The 22,171-nt window shown below is 41.7% G+C and overlaps 1 protein-coding gene across 26 annotated transcripts in view; it reads right to left on the bottom strand.

Moving 5' to 3' along the window:
- The window catches only part of MYT1L (myelin transcription factor 1 like), a 571,739-nt gene that overhangs the window by 33,774 nt on the left and 515,794 nt on the right, over positions 1–22,171 (bottom strand). For all 26 annotated transcript variants that reach the window (XM_053286009.1, XM_053286008.1, XM_053286025.1 and 23 more), the window contains 3 exons: positions 13,453–13,515; positions 4,417–4,500; positions 1,675–1,896 (listed from right to left, as the gene is read on the bottom strand). In XM_053286009.1, the coding sequence (XP_053141984.1) occupies positions 1,675–1,896; positions 4,417–4,500; positions 13,453–13,515 (369 nt within the window). The remainder of the gene's footprint in view (positions 1–1,674; positions 1,897–4,416; positions 4,501–13,452; positions 13,516–22,171) is intronic.

The following is a 22,171-nucleotide window of genomic DNA, read 5'->3' as shown; positions in this document are numbered from 1 at the left end:
GAGGTGCATGTGGGAACCAATTTGGACCACATTTTGTACAGTTGTAGGGACACATAGGGGCACCTCAAATGCATAGTTTGTGATGATGTCACACACCCCAATTCAATTGAATTGGATGTCATCCAACCCAATTCAAGATGGCAGACACGTAAATGTTTGAGGCACAAGTGGGCTAACAGGCAAGACTCGGAGAGAAGGCATGAAAGGGCCCCTTACCTGGACCCGCCTTCCTCCCAAATGAGGCAGCCTGGGCTGATTTCAGGCCTCTACACATGTGGCCTTCTCTCCAAGTCTCGCCTGCCTCCAGTGTGCCTATCGCCAGTGTGCCCGCCCCAAGCCCCTGACTTCATATAGTTTGTGAGGTGAGAGGAACTCTCGCCACTGTCCCCGCAACCATGCAAAAGAAACCAGCTATCCAAACACCACCTGCTGGTGGTGACCACCACCAGGTAAGCGCACCTGGTGGCTGCCACCTGGAGCCAAGACAAGTCCCACCCCCACCCCCCCTTGGTGTCACGACTTCCACCAATGCAATGATGGCAACCATAACTTCAGCATACCAGTGGTGAAGGCTTCTTTGTGGATCAAATAGTGGTCCACAATGAGGAGGGAGAGATCCAATATTTTTAAACAGACGAATGAATTATAGATTTATTTATTTTTACATCTCTTGCCTTCTTCCAAAATCTCTTTTCACTTGTATAAATATGCTCCTGAGGGTCACACAGCCCTTAGGAACATATTTATACAAGTGGAAAGGGCTTTTGGAAGGAGGGGAGAGACGTGAAAATTGCTTCACTCTTCTCCTCTGCACCCAGTCTGCTGCACAAAGCAGCCTTCAGTGCAGGGATGCTAAGGGCTCCTTCTGGACCTGCTGCCCCGCTTTAGTTGCCAGAGGGCTGCGGAGAACATAAGCCAGTATTTTTAAAAATCATAGGTTACTTTCATTCTTTAAATTCTTAAAACATGCAATACAAGACTACTTTTTCTAGGATGGGGCAAATATTTATATTTACTGTGAATTTCCCCCAAATGAGCATTTTCCATAAAAGCCAATGCAAATTCTCAAAGGCTAAATAAATCTGGTTATATAAATCCTTCCATAAATTCTGATGCGACTACGTAATATAGTTTTAATTACTAAACTGATTCAGAACATCTTTTAAAAGAGTCCTCTATTTAGACTAGCTTTTAAGCATCAGGCTTAAATTTAAGAGTTTAAGCTACTGCTGTGTCCAGAAAACAGCCCTTGTGGCCAGGAAAAGTGTATGCTTTTCATATTCACAATAGTTTACTGATTAGTTGTAACCACTTCTGAAAAGCTAGTATGGTAACATTCTTGTTAATTTCTACCAAACAAACAATGGAGTAGGAAGTTAGAAGAATTACAGAATCTCTATTTTATTTTGATGACAATGCAACAAACATGAGATCAAAAGTTTCATGCCCATGAAGAAGCTTCCATTATAAAACTAGTCCTCCTTGCTTCCTTCCTAGCAACAGTGGGTTGATTATTTTTCACAGAATACAAAATGTTAGAGTTAAACTGAAATGCAGACACACACCATGACCAATAGATCATACACTCAAGCCTATTTACTTCATGTACTGAGCACTTGTGAACCAAAACACAACTAGGTAAGTAAAAAGATATTATAAACTGTGATTACTCACCTCCGGTGTGTAAGAAAACTACCACTGACATGTCCTGAGCCATCACATCCTGGAGTCGGACATGACATACCTTCCGTCTTCACTGACTTCCAAGAAAACTGGGAGCCATTCATGTACCCATCCTTTTGCCTTTTTGTAGCTAGGGGGCACCCTGATGCACTACGGTGAGATGCATACTTCCCGGTTATATGACCCTGACCATCACAACCAGGAACTGGACATCTGAATAGCAGATAGATGAAATAAACGTTATTGTCTTGCCATCATATACCTGGCACCCTCTACAACTCAAAATAAATCTCTCATAAAAAAAGAACAATCATGCTTTATGGTTAAAAAAGAAAAGAAAAGAGCCAAGATAATCAACAAGAAATGTGACACAAACATAAAAGATGCTTATGGAATTAGGGACACATCCTTCATAAGCTATGTGTAAATGTAATATACAATACATGTAAAATATAGTGAAATGTAGGTAAGGAAAAGGAAAGCTTTGTTACAGTGGAAGCAGACTTGCTCTTCCCTTGATAATAGTCAGTGAACATGCTAATTATTGGTAAAATCCCAATTTATTTATTTTTCATTTAGAGCTCATGCAGACTTTATGGCTCTCTTGTACTTTACCAATGGCTTTTCTAAAACAGAAAGGCATCAAATGCAGTATATTGAATGGCAAACCAGAAGTATAGCTATAAATAAATTATGACTGAATCAGTCCCACAGCCAAGAGTGTGGGTGGCATAGAGCAGGCCTGCTTCCCAAATTTTTCTCTGCCCCCTTAATTTTTTTTACAAACAAATAATTTTTAAATAACCAATGTTACTTGCATTTAGGAATAATGGGGGCCAGATAATCCCTGAAGTGTTCAAGTATCCCTGCAGCATTAAAGCTATTTGCTACTAACTCATTGGCCCAACTATTATATGGCACACAATTGGGCCCCTACCCGAATGATAGGCCATTGGAGATTATCTAAGTTTATTAGAGCAGTATTTAGGGCCCCTTGATGTATTTCCAATGCAGCACTGAGGTTGGAAATGGGCCTACCGAGGGTGGAAACAAAAGCACGGATTTCAATCCTTAATTATTGGCTCAAGATCCGTTTCTCCCCTCTGGGGCTGATCCCTCTTATGCTGGACAATAGGTTTCAATCCACCAGGGCACAAGCGCTATTGGACAAATGGTCATCACCTGGCTTTTTTATTGAATATTTGTCATTATTAGATTATAATCAAGCCAAGGCGATCCTGAAATAGAGGATCTTGGACACTGAACACCAGAATGATTTAAGCTACATTTTGGAAACCATAAGAGGGCGCCTTGGTGACTTTAACTTGGAACCTGCTAGAGTAGTTACCTTCTATCACTTTCCCTACCAAGCTATTATAAGGTGTTTCTCAGAGCAAGACATGATGCCTTACCATCAGCAGTTCTATCTGGAAGGTTTTTGAAAATTCCTTTGGCCGGTCAGATTTGCCCTTGTGGCTTAGGTGAGGTTGAATCTGTCCAGCATGTGCTCTTGTTCTGTTCTTTTTATAATGATAGTCAGTGCAGTTTTATTTCTCCTCTGCTATCACATTTTCCTGGGCGAACTGCTGACTTTTATGCCACACTCCTTCTTTCAGATAAGAAACCTTTTATCACCTACAATGTTGCCAAATTTTGTGTGGCATCTGTTAAGATCCGCCAACAGCTAACTTCTAGTCCTGCTTTCTAGATGCCAGTACAGGAGGCTTCTTTGTTGTATGACTGAATTCATATCAGAATGTAGTATTATTTGTTTGTATGTACATCTGAACAATTATCACAATAAAGCTATTCATTCATTCATTCATTCATTCATTCATTCATTCATTCATTCAATGGGGGCCAGATAAGCTGCCCCCCACTACATTTCTGACACCCACCTAAACATTTAGGCTGGCTACAGGCTTGGATTGAACTGAACGCTATTCAAGCAGTTTTGTTTTTCTTTTCATTATTAGTGAAAACACACTTAAGTTTCTCATTATATTTGATAATCCTCTTGAATTTGCTCTGTCTTTTTATCCGAATCCTGGACAAAAAGCACTGCTTGCAGATTTGCAGATTACTGTGCAGAATTGTAGCAAGCCTCAAAGGGCAGAGGGGGACAATGTGGTATGCAAACAGTATATGAAAACAAAATGGCTTTGATCCAATACAGCTGGACTGAATGAACAGCTGTCCTACTGTCTGGCTATTGGAAGGAAAAGCACATGCTTTTCAAATCCCCTCCCATGGCCAGGCATAGAAACCTTGTAAGCACATGGACCTCAGGAATACTGGTAGTGTCTGGGCAACTAATAGGGCACCATCAATATCTTTTGTTAGATAAAGAAAGAGAGACATAATGCCTCCACAAGTTATTAATTCACAAGTTATGAATTCAATTACTCATTGTCTTCAGTAAAACTGCTTGGCCAGAAGTGAAACAAGTAAGATTGTTAAAAGCCTGTTACTTTTAATCATTTTAAATGTTTAACAGTGCACTTTAAGAAGATAAGTATGCGCACGTTTTTGTGTGTGTATGTGTGTGTGTATCAATCTAATATAGGCAATTTCATTGCTTTAAATAATAGCAGCTTTAATCATAAACTTATGTATATGTCGTTTAAATTGGTATCAATATCAGTCACATATAGTTATTTTTAATAAGTATATATAGAGTTGCGTATACTGTATTATGCATACCTATACGGACTTGTTTAGATTCATGCTTACCTGATCGGTTCTTGATCTTCCTTGTCTTCTTTGCTTTGTACTATCCTGATTCCACTTTTTTTTGCTCGTGGACAACCAGAAAGACTGAGTGAAAGAAAACATTTCAAGATTAAATTCCTTATTTCTGAATATATAAACCTCAAGAGCAAAGAAATAAATTTTCAACACAATTAGTTGCAGGCTACATCCTTTCCATATTGATTCCAGCAGTTCAGCTAGGATGGTGTATTGATGAAGTGCACTGGAAAGATATAACCACAAGATGGAGTCCAAGAATGACAATTTCCTTCCAGCAGCAAACAAAAAGAAAAAGGGGGGAGGGGGAGGGAAAAGAAAAGTGTATGTGTGGGGGGGGTGGACACTAGGAGTACCATTCAGGCCCCCTGTGGTTAGAGACACGGATGATGGTGCACTAAACCTCTTGCTAATTGTGAACCGCCCAGGGACTTTTTGTATAGGGCATGGGCAGTATACAAATGTAAAGTAAAGTTGTGCCATCCAGTCAGTGTCAACTCCTGGCGACCACAGAGTCATGTGGTTGTCTTTGGTAGAATAGAGGAGGGGTTGACCATTGCCATCTCCTGTGCAGTATGAGATGATGCCTTTCAGCATCTTCCTATATCGCTCCTGTCTGATATAGGTACCAGCGGAGATTCGAACCAGCAACCTCTTGCTCCCTAGGCAAGTTACTTCCCCACTGCGCCATTAGGTGGCTCATACAAATGTACTAAATAATAAATAAAAATAATAAATATACCTCCAGCTATTCTGATTGGCTACAGAAGAACCTGAATCCTGAGAGGTGTGCATGCGTGCGTGCGTGCGTGCGCGCGCACACACACACACACACACTGTGATATATATGGTTGAGAGGAAGGGAAGAACAAAACCAAAAGGAAAGTGATCAAGTAATCAATCAGAGGCAGAAATAAAAATGTCTAATTATTTTTGTTTTTTTATTTAACAAATGACAATATATCCATTGTTTCCGTATAACTGAAGCACACAATGCCAATGTTGTGTATTCATTTTTTATTTCAGTTTTTTAAAAAAACTATAACACTCAGATCAACTATTTTTGTAGAGTAAACACTTTCATTTGTTTTTTGTAGCCTCATGCCATTCTGACTAGCATGATAGGGGGGAAATTACCACTGATGTAGGCTTTTCATTTTTATTAGGCATTCAGAACCTAGAACTAGTACTTGACTTAAATGATGCTGCTTACATAAAAGCTAAATCTGACCTCTTATATTCAAACACAGACCTCTCATATTCCTGTTTCACAGAGGTGGTTTGCAAAACAAAGGAAGCACAGACATTTTGAATAAATACCATTATCTGCATTCTTTTTTGTATGGAAAGAGATTTAAAAGTCTGAATAAGTGACAATGTAGTGAATTGCTGCCTTCATAGCAATTTAAACAGGAGGAAAATAGCATTAGTTATTAGGCTAGCTGCTGACACAAATAGTCTTTTTCACAGTCTTCAACTGTGTACAAGAAACATGTGGATGGGGAGCACTTCTGTCCATGACTCTGACCTTCGTGCAGATTGTGCCAGTGTGCAGAGCCTCCACATGTACAATGTACACATTTGATCTTGAACCTTGAAAAATGAAGTTTCCCAATTGCATGGAGAGAGTCTATATTGCATGGAGAGAGTCTCTGGCTTATTTTCAAATTGTTAAATTGTTTTAAGTTTTTTGTATATGTTTTTAACTTGTTTTATTCTATTGTTAACCACCCAGAGATGAAAGTTTGGGGCGCTGTACAAATCTGATAAATAATAATAAATAATATATACATGCCATCTGTTTGTATGCAGGCTCTGTGCATGCATGCCCAGTAAATACATGGAAGGCAGAATGAGAAACAGTGGGTGGAATTCTGTTCCTCTGACATTTATTTATTTATTTATTTGGAACATTTAATATACCGCCTACTCCGAATACTCCGGGCGGTACACAAAAACATACAAAACAAGGCAACATTAAAAATTACATTTTAAGTTAAAAACTAAAGTAACTAACAACAAAAAAACCACAAATCGGTAAACTACAGGGCAAAAGCCTGGCGAAAAAGAAAAGTCTTCAATAGAGATTTGAAGATCAGTAAGAAAGGGGCTAGATGAATTTGAAGGGGAAGAGAGTACCAAAGAAGTGGGGCAGCAACCGAAAAGGCCCTTTCACGGGTCCTAGAGCCCCAAACCTCTTGGAAATCAGGGACTGACAAAAGGGCCATCTAAGATTATCTAACCAGACGGGATGTAACTGGATGGGAGTGGTGGGTCTGTAGGTAGACAGGTGCCAAGCCCTGCAAAGCTTTGAAGGACAGAACCAGGACCTTAAATTGAACTCGGAAGCAAATAGGCAACCAGTGCAATGATTGCAGGAGAGGTGTTACCCTGTCATATTTTCTGGCAACCATGAGTAGGCGAACTGCTGCATTCTGGACCCGTTGTAGCTTCCTGATCGTCCTCAAAGGTAACCTTAGATAGAGAGCGTTACAATAATCTAAGCGGGAGATAACAAGGGCATGGGTCACTGTCATTAATGCCTACCAGTCAAGGTAAGGGCGCAACTGGCGAACCAGATGAAGCTGGGCAAAAGCACTTCTGGCCGCAGCCTCCACCTGCTGTTCAAGCAGGAGGCACGAGTCCAAAAGGACCCCCAAATCACAAACAAGCTCCTTTGGGGGCACCACCACCCCATCTAAAACAAGGTTCACATCCAGCTGTTGGCCAGTACGAGGGATGAATAAAAGTAGTTCAGTCTTAGTGGGATTCAGTCAGAGCTTGTTTTGATTCAACCATACCTTACAGCTTCCAGGCATCAAGTAAGCACAGAAACAGCATCCCCAGAATGGTCTGGGATGGCAATATACAGCTGAGCATCATCAGTGTATTGATGAAATCTCACCCCAAACTGGGAAATGACCTGACCCAGTGGCTTCATATTGATGTTAAAAAGGACAGGGGCAAGAACGGAACCCTGGGGAACTCCATAAAGGAGTGGCCATGGGTCAGAGCATCTGTCCTCAATGCATACCAACTGGACACGCCAGCTAAGGTAAGAACAGAACCACTGTAAGACAGTGCCCCCGATACCCAACCCATGCAGGCGGTCAAGAAGAATAGCATGATCGATAGTGTCAAAAGCCGCTGAGAGATCTAAAAGGACCAAGAGAGGGACACTACCCTCGTAAAGGTCCCAAAGAAGGTCATCTACAAGAGCAACCAGTGCTGTCTCTGTGCTATGTCGAGGCCTGAAACCTAACTGATAAGAATTAAGATAGCTAGTTTCTTCCAAGACCCTCTCAAGCTGGGCACATACAACCCTCTCTAACACCTTCGCTTAAAAAGGGAGGTTGGAGATCGGTCTATAGTTGTCAAGGACCTCAGGGTCCAGGGAAGGTTTCTTCAAGTGAGGGTGAACTATCACCTCTTTAAGGGCTGCTGGCACGAAACCCTCACGTAACAAGGAGTTAATCAACTCCCGTGGCCAAGAATTAACATTCCCACAGGATGTTCTAACCAACCAGGAGGGACAAGGGTCCAAACAACATGTTGCCGCACCCATACACAAAAGAATTGTGTCCATATCTTCGACCAACTCAAAGGTGTCTTTGAGCTTTTGTGTCCATATCTTTGACCAACTCAAACGTCAGAAGGCAGAATCTCCTCTATCTGATCAGATCCTATAGAAGTAGAGTCCAACTCTAGCCAAAGGCGGGTGATTTTATCAGCAAAGAATCGAGCAAATTGATCACAGCGGCATGTGTTCATTGTACATGTTTGGAAGATTGTGTGTAAGGAGCGAACGGAAGCCTAGTATTTATAGAATTATACAGTAGGTGAACCATGAGGCCACTACTGGGGAAAGGATTTCTGAAGCTCTTCCCCCAAAATCCATGGCTCAGCATCGTCACAGGATAAGATTCTCTTCTCTCCCAGCAAATGATGTAGAGTGGGGGCAGAAAAGCTAACAACATGATGAGATTATGTCACAGAGCCAAGGTTCCTACATTTTTAAAAATTGTGTTTTAATAGTTTTAACGTTTTCAATTTTAATTGTTGAAATGTGTTAATCTTTTCATTGGTTGTTTTTATTGTCTTGTAAACCGCCCAGAGAACTTGTGTTTTGGGCTGTATAAAAATGTGATAGATAGATAGATAGATAGATAGATAGATAGATAGATAGATAGATAGATAGATAGAGGGAGAAGAGGTATAGGGAGAAAAGGAGAATTTGACACAGATATGCTGTTATCTATGAAGTCGAAAACTGGAGATTCAGGTGGTGTGCAGAACATGAACAGAACATGTCACAGAACATGTCATGTGAACTCAGGATTTTTCTCTGATCTCCGATTGGCAATGCACTATCCTAACATGGAGTTGAGATGTGTAATCTAGGATCTGAAATGGGCTTCTCCACCTTGGCTTCACGTTGGGTTGGTGAAAAATCTCTGTTTTTCTGGCATCCTATTAGTTGCCCATCCTCCATTCCGACATGCTGCTGAAATCTCTGGTTTCTGTCTACTTTATATCATATTGAGCATGTGAAGAGCCCCATAGTTCCAGCCTTAGCTTATCAGATATCCTTAAGCAACTGAACTGAACCCGGCATTTAAAATGTCTTGGCAAACTTCTTTAGCTCCTCATTCCAGGTGTGGGACTTTTGACACAAATGAATCAGAATTCCTAGAGGCTTGAGTTACTTCCCAAATGATCATGTTTGCCCCTCTCCTACACTATTCCAGTCACTGTGTTATTTTAAAACAGGATTAGGAATAATAAGCTCTGAGTTCCTTCCAATGACTGCCATGAACTGGGACACAAGCCACCTTTGGCTCATGTTGGCCACTGGAACAAAAAAAGAATAAAAGGTGATTGAGGTATGACCACATGAAGATTTTGAGATGAGCGTGAATTGGGGAGAAGTCTCCTTCAGTTGTCAAAGCTATATGTACAATAAAGCTTCTGCATATACACCTTGCTTTGCTTTTATGGCTACCCTTCTTAATGTCCTCCTGTGATCCCTTCTTCCCCAAATAGTTGTTTTTAATAAAAGTTGAAGAAAAACATAATTTTTTAAACTCTGGTTCAGATTCAGAGCCTTCTGTAGCCTTCTGTTAATCTATCTGAATCCCTAACTGAGCTGATGGACTTGGTCTCAGGCTTGGCACTGGAGTCCCTCAGGCTTGTGGTGGTGGAGGACTTCAATGTTCACTTCGGGACCAATTTGTCCAGGAGTTCACAGTGGCCATGACAACTATGGGCCTATCCCAAGTGGTGTCGGGACCAATATTGCTGGTTACATGCTTGATTTGGTCTTTCACTCTGATCAGGGTGGTGTTCCATAGGTGGGGACTCCTGTGATTTCCCCGTTGTCATGGACAGACCACCATCTGGTTTAGGTTGGACTCACAATCACTTCCCACCTTTGCAGGGGTTAGGGGCCTATTAGAATGGTTCACACGGGAAGCGTATTGGATCCGATAGGATTCCAAGAAGCCTTGTAGTGTTGGCTCTGCCGGCAGTCCTGTTGATGCCCTGGTGGAGAACTGGAACAGCAAATTCACCAGGGCAGTAGACATGATCACTCCTAAGCGACCTCTTGAAGAGACCTCTTTAAGCGACTTCTCCAACTCACTTCAAAATTGGTCCCTTGGTATATGGAAGAACTATGGGGGCTGAAGTGCTGAGCTGGATGACTGGAGTGCAAATGGAGAAAGACTCAACTAGAATCCAACAGATTGCAACATAGAGTGCTTTTGAAGAACGATGCTCAGGCAAAGAAGCTATTCTTTTCTGCCCATATTGCATCCACAAGCTCACATCTGGCGGAACTGTCCAGGGTTGTGAGAGGGCTAGTATGTGCCCCTACTCCCTTGAATCAGAATCTGGAACCATCCATTACCCACTGTGATGTGTTTAATGAGATATTTGTGGAAAAAATCTCTTGTATTCGGGCCTACTTAGACTTGATCTTCACAATTACTGCAGCGTCTGATGTGGAGGTGTCCAATGACTCTTCTTGTGTGGTTAGGCTGGATCAGTTCCAGTTTGTGATTCCTGAGGATGTGGACAAGCTTCTTGGAATGGTGCAGCTTACCACCTGTTCTCTTGACCCTTGTCCAGCATGGTTTGTACTATCTGGAAATGGCGTTGTTGTAGAAGGCCTGGTAGAGATTATAAATGCTTCTCTGAGGGAAGGCAGGATGCCTCCTTGCCTTAAGGAGGCAATTATTAGACCTCTTCTGAAGCCTGAGTTGGACCAACTACAAGACTCTCACCAACCTTCCAAGGCTAAGCAAGGTAACTGAGAGGTTGGCGGCCTCCCAGTTCCAGATAGTCTTAGAGGAAACTGATTATTTAGACCCATTTCAGATTTGCTTTTGGGTGAGCTATGGGCTGCCTAGTCGGCCTGATGGATGATCTCCAATTGGGAACTGATAGAGGGAGTGTGACTATGTTGGTCCTTTTGGACTTCTTGGCAGTTTTCAGTACTATAGACCATAGTTCCTTTCTGGAGCATCTGAGGGGGTTGGGAGTATAAGGCACTGCTTTACAGTAGGGATGTATGAACTGGCTTGAGGTTGAGCCAGATCCCCATCAAACTGGACCTGTTCAATGGCTCGCGCTTGAGCCAAACAGGGCCTGGTTAGGTTAGGTTTGACTTTGAGCCAAAGTCATCGACTTCGAGCCAAACCCCTCCAGGCCAGTTCGGGGGTTCTAAATATGGGAAAAAATTAACTCACTGCTGGGTCTGGGTCATCTGATGGCCTCTAGGGGGAGCTGCCATGGACACAGTGGGAGGGTCTCAGTAGGTTCCTCCTCCCCTGCTTGCCTCCTCCCAGACTTCTTTGGGCAGTTAAGTCCTATTTTGGGGCCTTTCCAGCCATCTCCTGACTCACAGTGGCCATCTTGAAGGATGCTGCACATGTGCACTGGCCATTTGCGTGCTTGGGCACCGTATGCGCGGTGGCCTTCAAAATGGCTGCCGTGAGCCAGGAGAGGGCCGTAAAGGCCCAGAAAAGACCAAGGGGAGGTCAGCAGGGTGAAAGGAAACCTTTTGAGATCCCATGGCCACAGCAGCACCCCCCCCCATGGCCACTGGACAACCTGGAGCCAGCAGTGAATTAAATCTTTTCCCCATATTTAGATCCCCCAAACCAGCTCAAACCTGAACTGAGCTGAGATGTCTTCAGGCATGTGCAAAACCGAATATGCCCAGTCAGTTTCTAGTCCAGTCTGGACTTGAACTGAACCAGGCCAACTGGTTTTGTGCACACTCGACTTTATGGTGTTTCCGCCCCTACCTCTTGGGCAGATTCCAGATGGTGTCCCTTGGAGACTGTTGTTCTTCAAAATCTGAACCTTTGTATGGTTTCCTGAGGGTTACTTGGGAGAGCGCCTTCTTCTGCATGATCCCCATTGCACATTAGGGTCATTGAGAGAGGTCTGTTTCCGGATACTGCCAGCTCATTTGGCGGTAACTCAGGAACAGGCCTTATCTATAGTCACTCCTGGACTATGGAATGTGCTCCTTATAGATGTTGTGATTTAACATCTTTACCAGTTTTTAAAAGAGCCTTTAAGACAGATTTTTAAAGCCAAGCTTTTAGTAATTTTTGACTGTTTTAAATTGTTTTAAATTGTTTTAACAGCGTGTCTTATTTGCTTTTGTTTGGTTTTTTAAAAAACTGCTTAGAGCCTTTGGAGTCAGGCAGCATATGAATGAATGAATGAATGAATGAATGAATGAATGAATGAATAAATAAATAAATAAATAAGATAGATGTATGTTCTCGGTCATGAGCTGATCACAGAATATGTAGTTCCAGCCTCAGCAGTGCCTTTTCATGCCATTCTTAGGTTCAGTCACTGATACCTCCAGTTAAGAGAAATTTCTCAGGATGGACAAGACCTCTGCCTGACACTCTGGAAAGCTGCTGCTGGTTGCAGCAGACTACTGATCTACTATATGTACTAAACCATTCAATACAGAGAATCTTCATATATATATTCATGGTTGGTAGTTCCCCCCCTCCCCCCGTGGCATTGTTTTTGTCCACGTGATATAGGGTCTGCTGAAAATTCTGGATCCATAGAATCACAAATATTTAAGGTAGAAAAAAGGTTGCAGGAAACGATGACTGGAAAAAAAATACTCTAGCTTACAGTAGGTCTTAAAGGCAGAGCTGATAAAAGTTATAAAAAACTATTGCATTTGCTTTTCTGTAGATGTAATTGCTACGTATGTCTCATTAGCAATGTAATTAGTCTTTCAAAACTTAAATGCTGTGGAACACATTCCTTCCTACCTGTGAGTGGCAATACACTCCTTTTCTGAAGATCTGAATAGATACTTCAGCATGAGCATAATTTATTAGTAACTACATATAACTGAAGCAAGCCTATTCTTATTTTGCATGAAGCAAATGGGAAAGGCTTGCATATGAACTTGCTGGTATGTATATGAATAAATATGGATTAGTTGAAACATGCAGTCATAAGATAACCATTTCCATTAAGTTTCAAGCATCAGTATATATGACTTATGCGTGTCAAGTGACTGTAAGCTTCAGCATTAAACAGGACATTAGTAATACCATCCTTATTAATACCATTCATAATAGCTTACATCAAATGGAGGATTCCAATGTCTGGTGCTAATGACCTATAAAGTCTCAAGTTTCCTTGGGAACTTCCTTTTTCCATAGCAACCCTCTTTGGTTGTCATGTGTTTGGAAGCTAGGCTAGGGAGCAAGATCTTCTCAGTTGTAGGTGGTACACTCCTTCTGCAATGCTATTCTAGGAAAGACCCTCTGGGCTTACTGAATCTCTGGGTTGAAGAATTGTTAAAGGGTGCGTGTGTTTAAAAGTCTTGTAATATCCCTTGGCTCAATTCTTGTTATCCTGCTGTTCTTATATAAGTTTTCAAATATGTGGTGCTTTTAGCAGTGACCCCCATGACCCCTCAGAAGCTGGAAATTTGTGTCATAAAAAAAGCAAACTCTTTTTACATACCTTCGATGTGAAGCATAATTTCCAGTAATGTGCCCAGAGCCATCACAACCAGGTGTGGGACACCTACAATAAATAAAGAGTAGTTTTACCAACTTATATAAAAGAAATGAAAGCCTTCTGCCTGCCTTATCCCATGAAGCTCTTTGATTCATGTCTTTCTGGGGATCAAAATGTCACAAGTTAGTTTCTAGGTTACCTCTCCAGTCATGAGTTTCTGGCTGTCTCTGGTATCAGGTCATGAGAAACATTTTTAAGGCTATGTATTAGTAGAAGTCAAGTATTAACCCATTAAAAAGTAAATGTGTGTGCCCCCTGCTACCCCAGACACAAAAAGAATAAGATCTATACTAAAATTAATGTAATAACAACATTACATGTTAGACATATCTTGTTGGTAGTTACTGCATTAAAGACATCACACAAGAATATTGCCAGGCAGGTAATGAATGCTACTGATTGACTGGGCTGATCTCTTGATGAGAGGAAATTTTTTCAGAGGCCGAAGAAAGCTACACATATGGAAGAAGATAAATGTATACTGCCCTCTTGTGGCAAGAGTCAATTTCATTGTTAAAATCCTGATCCTGATTATTATTATTTCTTGTTTACACAGTCAGACAGGTGTTATTGACTGGTTTGTTTTATCCAGACATTGAGTCCTTCCCAAGGACCTGGGATGACTGAATTTTATTATCAATATTGTTGTTATCATTCTAGATATAGTCACAAAATATAGACTGTTCCCAGTAAAGTTGCTTTTTGTAATTGACTGGTGGTGATTTCTGTGGCCCTTATGGTATTGAGGTGCTCTTTAAGTAGTTTTGGAATTGCACCTAGGGCGCCAGTTACTCCTGGGATTATTTGGGTCTTCTTCTGCCACAGCCTTTCAATTTCAATTTGTAGATCTTTGTATTTTGTTATTTTTTCTATTTCTTTTTCTTCTATTCTACTATCACCTGGTATTGCTATGTCGATTATTTTGACTTTTCTTTCTTTCTTCACAATGATGATGATGATGATGATTTATTCAACTTCTATACTGCCCTTCTAAAAATGGCTCAGGGTGGTTTACACAGAGGAAAAATAAATAAATAAGATGGATCCCTGTCCCCAAAGGGCTCACAATCTAAAAAGAAACATAAGATAGACATCAGCAGCAGTCACTGGAGGTACTGTGCTGGGGATGGACAGGGCCAGTTACCCTCTCCCTGTTAAATAAAGAGAATCGCCATGTTAAAAGTGCCTCTTTGCCAGGTTAGCAGGAGTTGCCAAGTTAACATCATCATTTGTAGGAAAGTCCGTTGCAGGAGTCTATAGAAATTAATACACAATATAGTAGCCAGCTAATAGACTTTTAAATAAAAATTCCCAAATGCAAGCATCTTTCTACAGTTCGAATCCTGGCATCCAGCAAGTTGCTCTTCTCTGGTTTATGAATCAGGTGCATTTTTCTGCTCGTCTCAGCAATCCTGACTTGTAAAGTTTAAAAACTGGAAGTTCATACAAGATATTTTTACGAACACACAAACACAGTAATCTCTCTCTCCCTCTCCCTCTCTCTCTCTCTCACACACACACACTAACCTCAGAGATCCCTCTTGCCAAGTAGTATATGGCATTTGCCAGGGAGTTACCTTGAGGAAGAAGATAATCCCACCCTCAGGGTAGTATGATATGACTAGATCAGTGGAGCTTTTCCCAAACTAAATTAGGCTGTCAATATGGTGTCAATGTGGTATAACCTGCCCACTTTCACTGCAGTCCTGTCCAGTGTATAATGCGGTCACACCATATGAATTTCTACACAGAAAATCTGAATCCTTCATGACAGAACTATAAATTATGATCCCTCCCACTTTTCCATACAGGTCTGTAGGCCATACTATAGCTTTGTTGTCATGGTGATACCACTGCTGTGGCTCCTGCTCTGTTCCTTGCTCCCTTTACCCAGCACCACATTTCTTACTCTTTTAAACACATGGTTTCATTATGGCTTTTTACTTTTTTTTAAGGCTTTGACTCATTAGCCAGAATGTTTATTATCTTTTAAATGAAGCATATACTTCTCTGAATTTGAAGCATTAAAATAAACCTTCAGTTCTTAGAAAAGTCTCCTTTCAGTTCCAGAGTCAATGAACTTCAGTGTTTTGATATTTCTTTGCTTCTTTGCTTTTGATATTTCTTTAAGCTTTTAAGAAACTAATAGTTCACAACCTTTGTGAAGTTTAAGGGCCTAAAAGTTCAATTTTTAGATAGCAAGCCACCCTTGAGAATCTATAGAAGTGGGCTGTGTGTTTAACAAGCTGGGATAGACCAGTGCAGTGTGTCACAGAATCACAGCGTAGCATAAAGATTCCCCACCTTTTTATTTTATTTTATTTATTTAGTTAGTTAGTTATCCTTACCCATAAAAGCCTTGGGCGTGCGTCCGTGCCGCCCGTGTCTTTTTCGCCCGATCTGGGCATGCGCGGAGCGCATGCCCAGATCGGGCGAAAAAGATACGGCCGCCCAGAGACGGGCGGCCATGTTGGACCAGGCGGTGGCCGCGGCGGAGCGACTGGCTCCGATGGCGGCCGCCGCCGTTACGGCGAGAGGGCCGGGAGGAGCAGAAGCGGCGGGCCAAGGAGAAGCGGCCGCCGCCAACGGCAGGAGGAGAGTGTGGCCGAGGTGGCGGCGGAGCCGCGGCCTCGGCCAAAGGTAGTTGTGGCCGCGGTGGGGCGACTGGCCCCGTTGGCGGCGGCTGCGACGCCACCGAGAGTGCGGGTGAGGCGGTGGCGGGGCGACTAGCCCCGATGGCGGCCGCGGCCTCAGCAAGAGGTGGCAGTAGCTCCCCTTAAGGCTAGCGCCCGTTATTACAACGGGCTAAAAATTACTAGTTTAACATATTTTCATACCGCCCAAAACTTACATTTCTGGGCGGTTTACAACAAAATAAAAACATTAAAAAATTAGTTAAAAACAAAAACAAGAAATTTAAAATATGACAATTTTAAAATTTTAAAACAATATTCTAAAATAACATTAAAAACAATCAAAACAGTATCAGTTAAAAGCCTGGGTGAAGAGGTGTGTCTTTAAAGACTTTTTTTAAATGGTCAAAGATGGGGAGGCTCTTATTTCACTAGGGAGCGCATTCCAAAGCTCAGGACAGCAACGGAGAAGGCCCGTTTTAAACAAGTGTACCCATTTTGTGGTTGCCAGGAGTCAACAACGACTTGATGGCACTCTTTACCTTTACCCATTTTGTCACAAACTTTCAGCTCAGGTACCCATAGAGATGTTGTGCGTATGGGTACAAATCCACATACATAAATTGAAACGTTACGGTTATGAGGCAGATTACTCCAGTCACTGCCTCACATCCAGACTAAGTTACTCATGAGCACTTACACAGAAACCTATAGGGCAAGTAAACATGTACCATTAATTTTAATAGGAATACTCAGTCCTAATTTTCCAAAGCCTGTAAGGCTGAGGGAAGGAATATGCTGAGCTACTGCACATAGCCAGCCATTCAGGCCTCCTTTGTCCCCTTCTGCAGCGGACACATTGTTGAGGATGTGTTGGCTTCAAATCAGCAATCCTCAAATGGGGAACAAATAGCGTGGCTGCAGTGTGAGGAGGCAGGAAGGTGCTGAGTACCCTCTGGGAGCCCTTCAAGTACCTCTGGAGGTATTGGTATCCCCTGTTGGGAACCCCTGGTGTAGCAAATGTCTACCTTCTAGGTTATTAAAAGGGGGAAGGGGAAAGAAACAGTATCTTTTTATTAACTAGTAACTAGTAAACTAGTATTAGAGTGAATTGGATGATATTCCACACATCACACACACATTTTCATTTCAAGAAAAAGATGGTTGGCATGTACTACTTGAAACTGTAGTGTTCTTGACTGCTGACAAAATGAATAAAATTTTCTTCACCCCACCTCAGACTTAATTAAGATATTGTGATGAGGATAAGCCTATGAGTGAAAGGAGTGGTCAATAGACAAAGCTCTTTCATCCAGTTCCAAGCTGAAATTTATGGACTCCCAGTTCACAGGACTCTAAATCCATAAGAATGATCCTGAAAGCACTGTTTGCTTTAAAGGTTCCAAGCCCACAAAAATGATACTGAAAGCATTCTGTGTGGAAAGCACTGCTTTTACATTTAGCAATCTTCTTAGATGTTTAAATTACATAGAACTCCAGAAATCTAATTATAATAATTTACTAATTAAGACTTGCCCGTGTTAATCTGAAATCAATTTATTGAACATTTTACTATTGTTTGCTGCACTGAAGTATTAAATGGGGAAATGTTACTATTAATAAAAAATAAAACAATTAAAATGAAACGCTTGCTATTACAAAAAGGCAGGAGAATGAAGCTTTAAAAATGGTTTGTCTATATTTTATGTAATTGCCCTGAGGTATGCCAGAGCAAGGAGCACTGAGACTCATCTCAGTTCCAGTTTCAGATCTCAGGTTCCTTGGAGCAAGTAAGTTAGGATATGTCAAGACCAGTGGGTTTGGACATTGCAACCGATCTTGGCATATCCTAACCTACAATGGAAGTAGGTACTCACACAGGAATGGGAGGGGGGAACACACACTCTCAGGGTGGCGGGAGGCTGTAAGGACCTAAGATTCTGTATTAAGGACCCAACAGATGTTCTCAGAACGTTATAGAGTGAAGCTGCAACCATTTTTGTGTCAAGTATGATGGGATGGGACCACCCTACTGGCTCTTTATAGAAGTCTTTCTTGGTGGGCTCTCACAACTCTAAAGAATTACCAAGACCTGACAGTTTGCACAACTGGAGAAAAGACTGGTCCAGAAAAAGACAAGCTCTGGGCAATAAATAACAAATGACAGGCAAAGCCTGAAAATGTTGTATTTTTTAAACTGTATTTTTGATTTTATGATGTTGTATTTTAATTATGTTTTATATTGGTTTTATTGTAACCCGCTCTGAGACCTTTGGGTATAGGGTGGGTTAGAAATATAAACAGAAAAACAAACTGCATTCCCATGAAAATAATGCTGAAGCAACTGCATCCCCATGAAAAAAATTGTACCTCTCTTATTGTGAGTAGTCATGGCCTGCTGGAACCTTCTAAGAAACAGCTATTCTTTTCAAACTTCAGTTCTGACACAACTTGTTCTCCTTTCTTGAATTTGAAAATGAGGGGTGAAAGGAAATCAAAATGGAGCAAGCTTTTTCTCTTTCTGCTGCTCTTTCTCTAGCAGTTTAGACAGCTTGAGAATAAAGGTACCAATTACACATCACTGTCAGAATGTGGGTAGGCTCACAATGGTGCTTTATTACCCTACCTGCTGCCTTTTGCCTGGGGATTGGGTTTTTTGTTTGAATTCTTTTTGGTGAGTATATTCTGTTACAGCTTCACCACAAACCCAGTTCACTGCTAATACAAATACAGTAGTATTATGTTCCTACTTCCTACGGTCTCTATATAATATTTGGTTCATTTAAGCCCCTGGTGGCGCAGTGGTAAAACTGCCGCCCTGTAACCAGAAGGTTACAAGTTCGATCCTGACCAGGGGCTCAAGGTTGACTCAGCCTTCCATCCTTCTGAGGTCGGTAAAATGAGTACCCAGAATGTTGGGGGCAATATGCTAAATCATTGTAAACCGCTTAGAGAGCTCCGGCTATAGAGCGGTATATAAATGTAAGTGCTATTGCTATTGCTAAGTGTTTCATCCATTTACAAATATATAAGTTAGGAATTAGATGGAGGTGAAGCAACAGGACACTCCTGTAAGTCAGCAACAGTTCCCTAAAGAGGAAGCCCTGCAAGTGCTTTGGCATTCAGCTCAGCCACTTCATTCCAGGCTCTCAAAAATGTTGTCTGTCCCTGTCTCTATGTTACACCTAGCCTGCAATTGCTGTTTCTTTTCACTGACCAAACACACACCTGGCTAGTGAGGGTGTGGAGGAGAGGATGATGTCACTTCATACTCTTATATCATCCCCTCCATCAGGTCAAGGATATGTGTCTTACATGATTTCATTCTTCAGTAATGGAGAACCATCAACACCAAATCCAGGAACATCCCTGACCTATTAGCCAGTGATTTGCCTAACAAATGGCTAGCTAGCATTCATAATCTGAACCTCTAATCCACCACAACATTTCAAATGTGTTCTGTAACATCCAGTGAGTGATCCTATACCCAACTGCAATTTAGACCTATGGTGCAACCTTGGCATGCCCTATTGGTAAGCAAGTAAGTTACAATAACCTCCCCCCCAAAAAAAACAACAACATCAACAACAGCAACACAACTCACCAAAAACAAAGAGTTGCAGGAAATTATAGATCTCAGTGGTTGCAAGATGTAGTCACCGAGGGTGGGAGTGGGGGCAGGATTTGTCTCAAGACACATATAGCATAAGAAAAGTATAGCATAAGAAGGGAGTTCATTGTGCTGTCAACACACTTTGAGCTTTGGTTTTATACTAAAAAGTGTATTTCTACAAATATAGTAAATCAAATGCTAATATCAGTCTTGTCCATCTCTACTTGCTATTGGGAAGCATCCCAAATGTTATGCCAGTGTAGCACTGCAAAACTTTACTTTAGTATAGCACTTCTGAATAACTGAAAAATTAGATGGATGTTAGACTGTCAGTTTGCTTTGTAGTAGTTATAGAAAATGGTGTGCACATAGATTTATAAGGCAAAGACTGGAATAAATTGAGATGCTTATTTTGTGGGAAAGGCCAGGGCTATGATTTAGAGAAGGGTTGTTCTCTATCCCACTGAAACAATTCTGAGCAAGTTGGGCCAGAGTACTTTCACACTGTTAGGGCACAAAGTGCATTAAGCTAATAAGGTTGCTCTCTGGCACAAAAATCTTGAGTTGTCATGAATGAGGCTGAGCTGCTAAGGACATTGAAACAGCAGCTCTAAACTGATTCTGATTGCCAGCATATAGGGGGCCAGGAGAGGGAGAATACAATTTAATTTGAATGACTGCAAGGGAAATGAAATGAATTTACTCTAAGAAAAGCAATGGCCATGCATATAACCATGAGACTTTTGAAGCTTGTGCAGAAAGAAAACTGAACGAGATGTGATAGAATTAATGGAAACAGAAGGCATAATTGTACCTCTAGAAGTGAGGTACTGTTTTAGAGGGGAAGAATATGTATACAGAACTGAACGTATTTGAAACCATGTACATTCAATAGTCTTATTTGTAATATATCTCCATATCTAGGAATATTCCAGACCAAATTCAAAATGAAAGTGTTCCTTCTTCCATATGTCCAAAACTACTCATGAAGTTTTGTGTCTTTCTGCACTAGAAAGAACATGTCCTAGAATGTGTTAATAAAATAGGAATCAAAAGAGATGTAAGTTTTGGCTGATAACTTCTAGTGCTCTGATGCAGATATGGAATATCAAGACTTTCAATTTGTTCAAGTAAGAAAAAATAAATAAAGCTAATGGTCCACCACTCAAAAGTCGTTAACAGCCTGATCAAATTTATTTAGAGAAGTAAATTTATGCAGGGAAGAATACTGTCCTCAAAAAAGTCACTGCTTCTCAGAGTCGCAGTCTATACATCGGGAATAATTAACTACAGTGTTTTTGTGAGATCCCAATATTTATGACACAATGCTTGGTGGAAATCCTGAGATTGTGTCACACAGAGTCACTAACCAATTCTGAGTTGCAAATTGAATGCATTTGTTACATTGCCATCATGAGTGGATGACAAATGACAGACTGAAGGTAAACATGTAGTTTCATTTTTTTCGTATTATGGAAGCAGGATTTGTGAATTATTGTCATTACCCTGAATCCAGAACCACCTCTCTACTTGGCAGATAAGGTAGACAGTTCAGCGGATGATATAGGGTGAGAAGAACATATGAACCAGAAGCCACTGGGACCCGCCCCCCTCGCTTCCCTCCCCCCCCCACACACTTGGAGAATTGGGGAAACTGAGGACACAGCCCTGCTGCACTTGTCTCCTGACTCAGAGGAATCCACTGAGGTAAGTGCCAGTATTAGCAGAAGCCCCCCAGAGTTGACAGAAGCAATGCCTATGAAATCAGACAGATCCTTCCCTAGGGAACTCTGCCTGGGCAGCAGCCTTAAAGGCCAGCAGTCTGCTTTAAGAGGCTGCTGGAACAATAATACTGCAGTACCCAGCTCCTGCACTACTGCTCAGCACAAACCGAGATTCTGACTCTTGATCCTTGAAGCTATCCAAGATTAGTGGTGCTCCAACCTGATTCTCTAGACCCATTTCAAACTGGCTTTTGGATGGGCTATGGGGTGGAGACTGCTTTGGTCAGCCTGATGGATGATCTCCAAGTGGGAATTGACAGAAGGAGTGTGATTCTGTTGGTCATTTTGGATCTCTCAGCAGCTTTCAATATTATTGACCATAGTATTCTTCTGTAATGTCTGAGGCAGGGGGAAAGCCACCATTGGGCGAATGAGTTCAAAGAACCCGGACCGTCACCAATCAGGGGCTGCAAGTGCAGCCCCAGACACGCCCCCTGCGTTTGATGTCAGATGTGAGGGCATTATTTTGGCATTATTTTGGTCCCAAACAGGGTCATGTGGCCCTGTTTGAAGCCGAAATCGGCCCACGCTGCATTGGCAGTGCAGCTGGAGTGACTCTCCCTGCCTTAAAGGCAGGGAGAGCCGCTCTTGGTCTTGCTGCCAATGCAGTGGGGCCGAACAATCTCCCTCCT

Source organism: Hemicordylus capensis, chromosome 1 (assembly GCF_027244095.1).
Source record: "Hemicordylus capensis ecotype Gifberg chromosome 1, rHemCap1.1.pri, whole genome shotgun sequence".
Classification (NCBI taxonomy): Eukaryota; Metazoa; Chordata; class Lepidosauria; order Squamata; family Cordylidae; genus Hemicordylus; species Hemicordylus capensis.
Note: the sequence above shows the minus strand (reverse complement) of the source record. Positions and strands in the feature narration are given on the sequence as shown.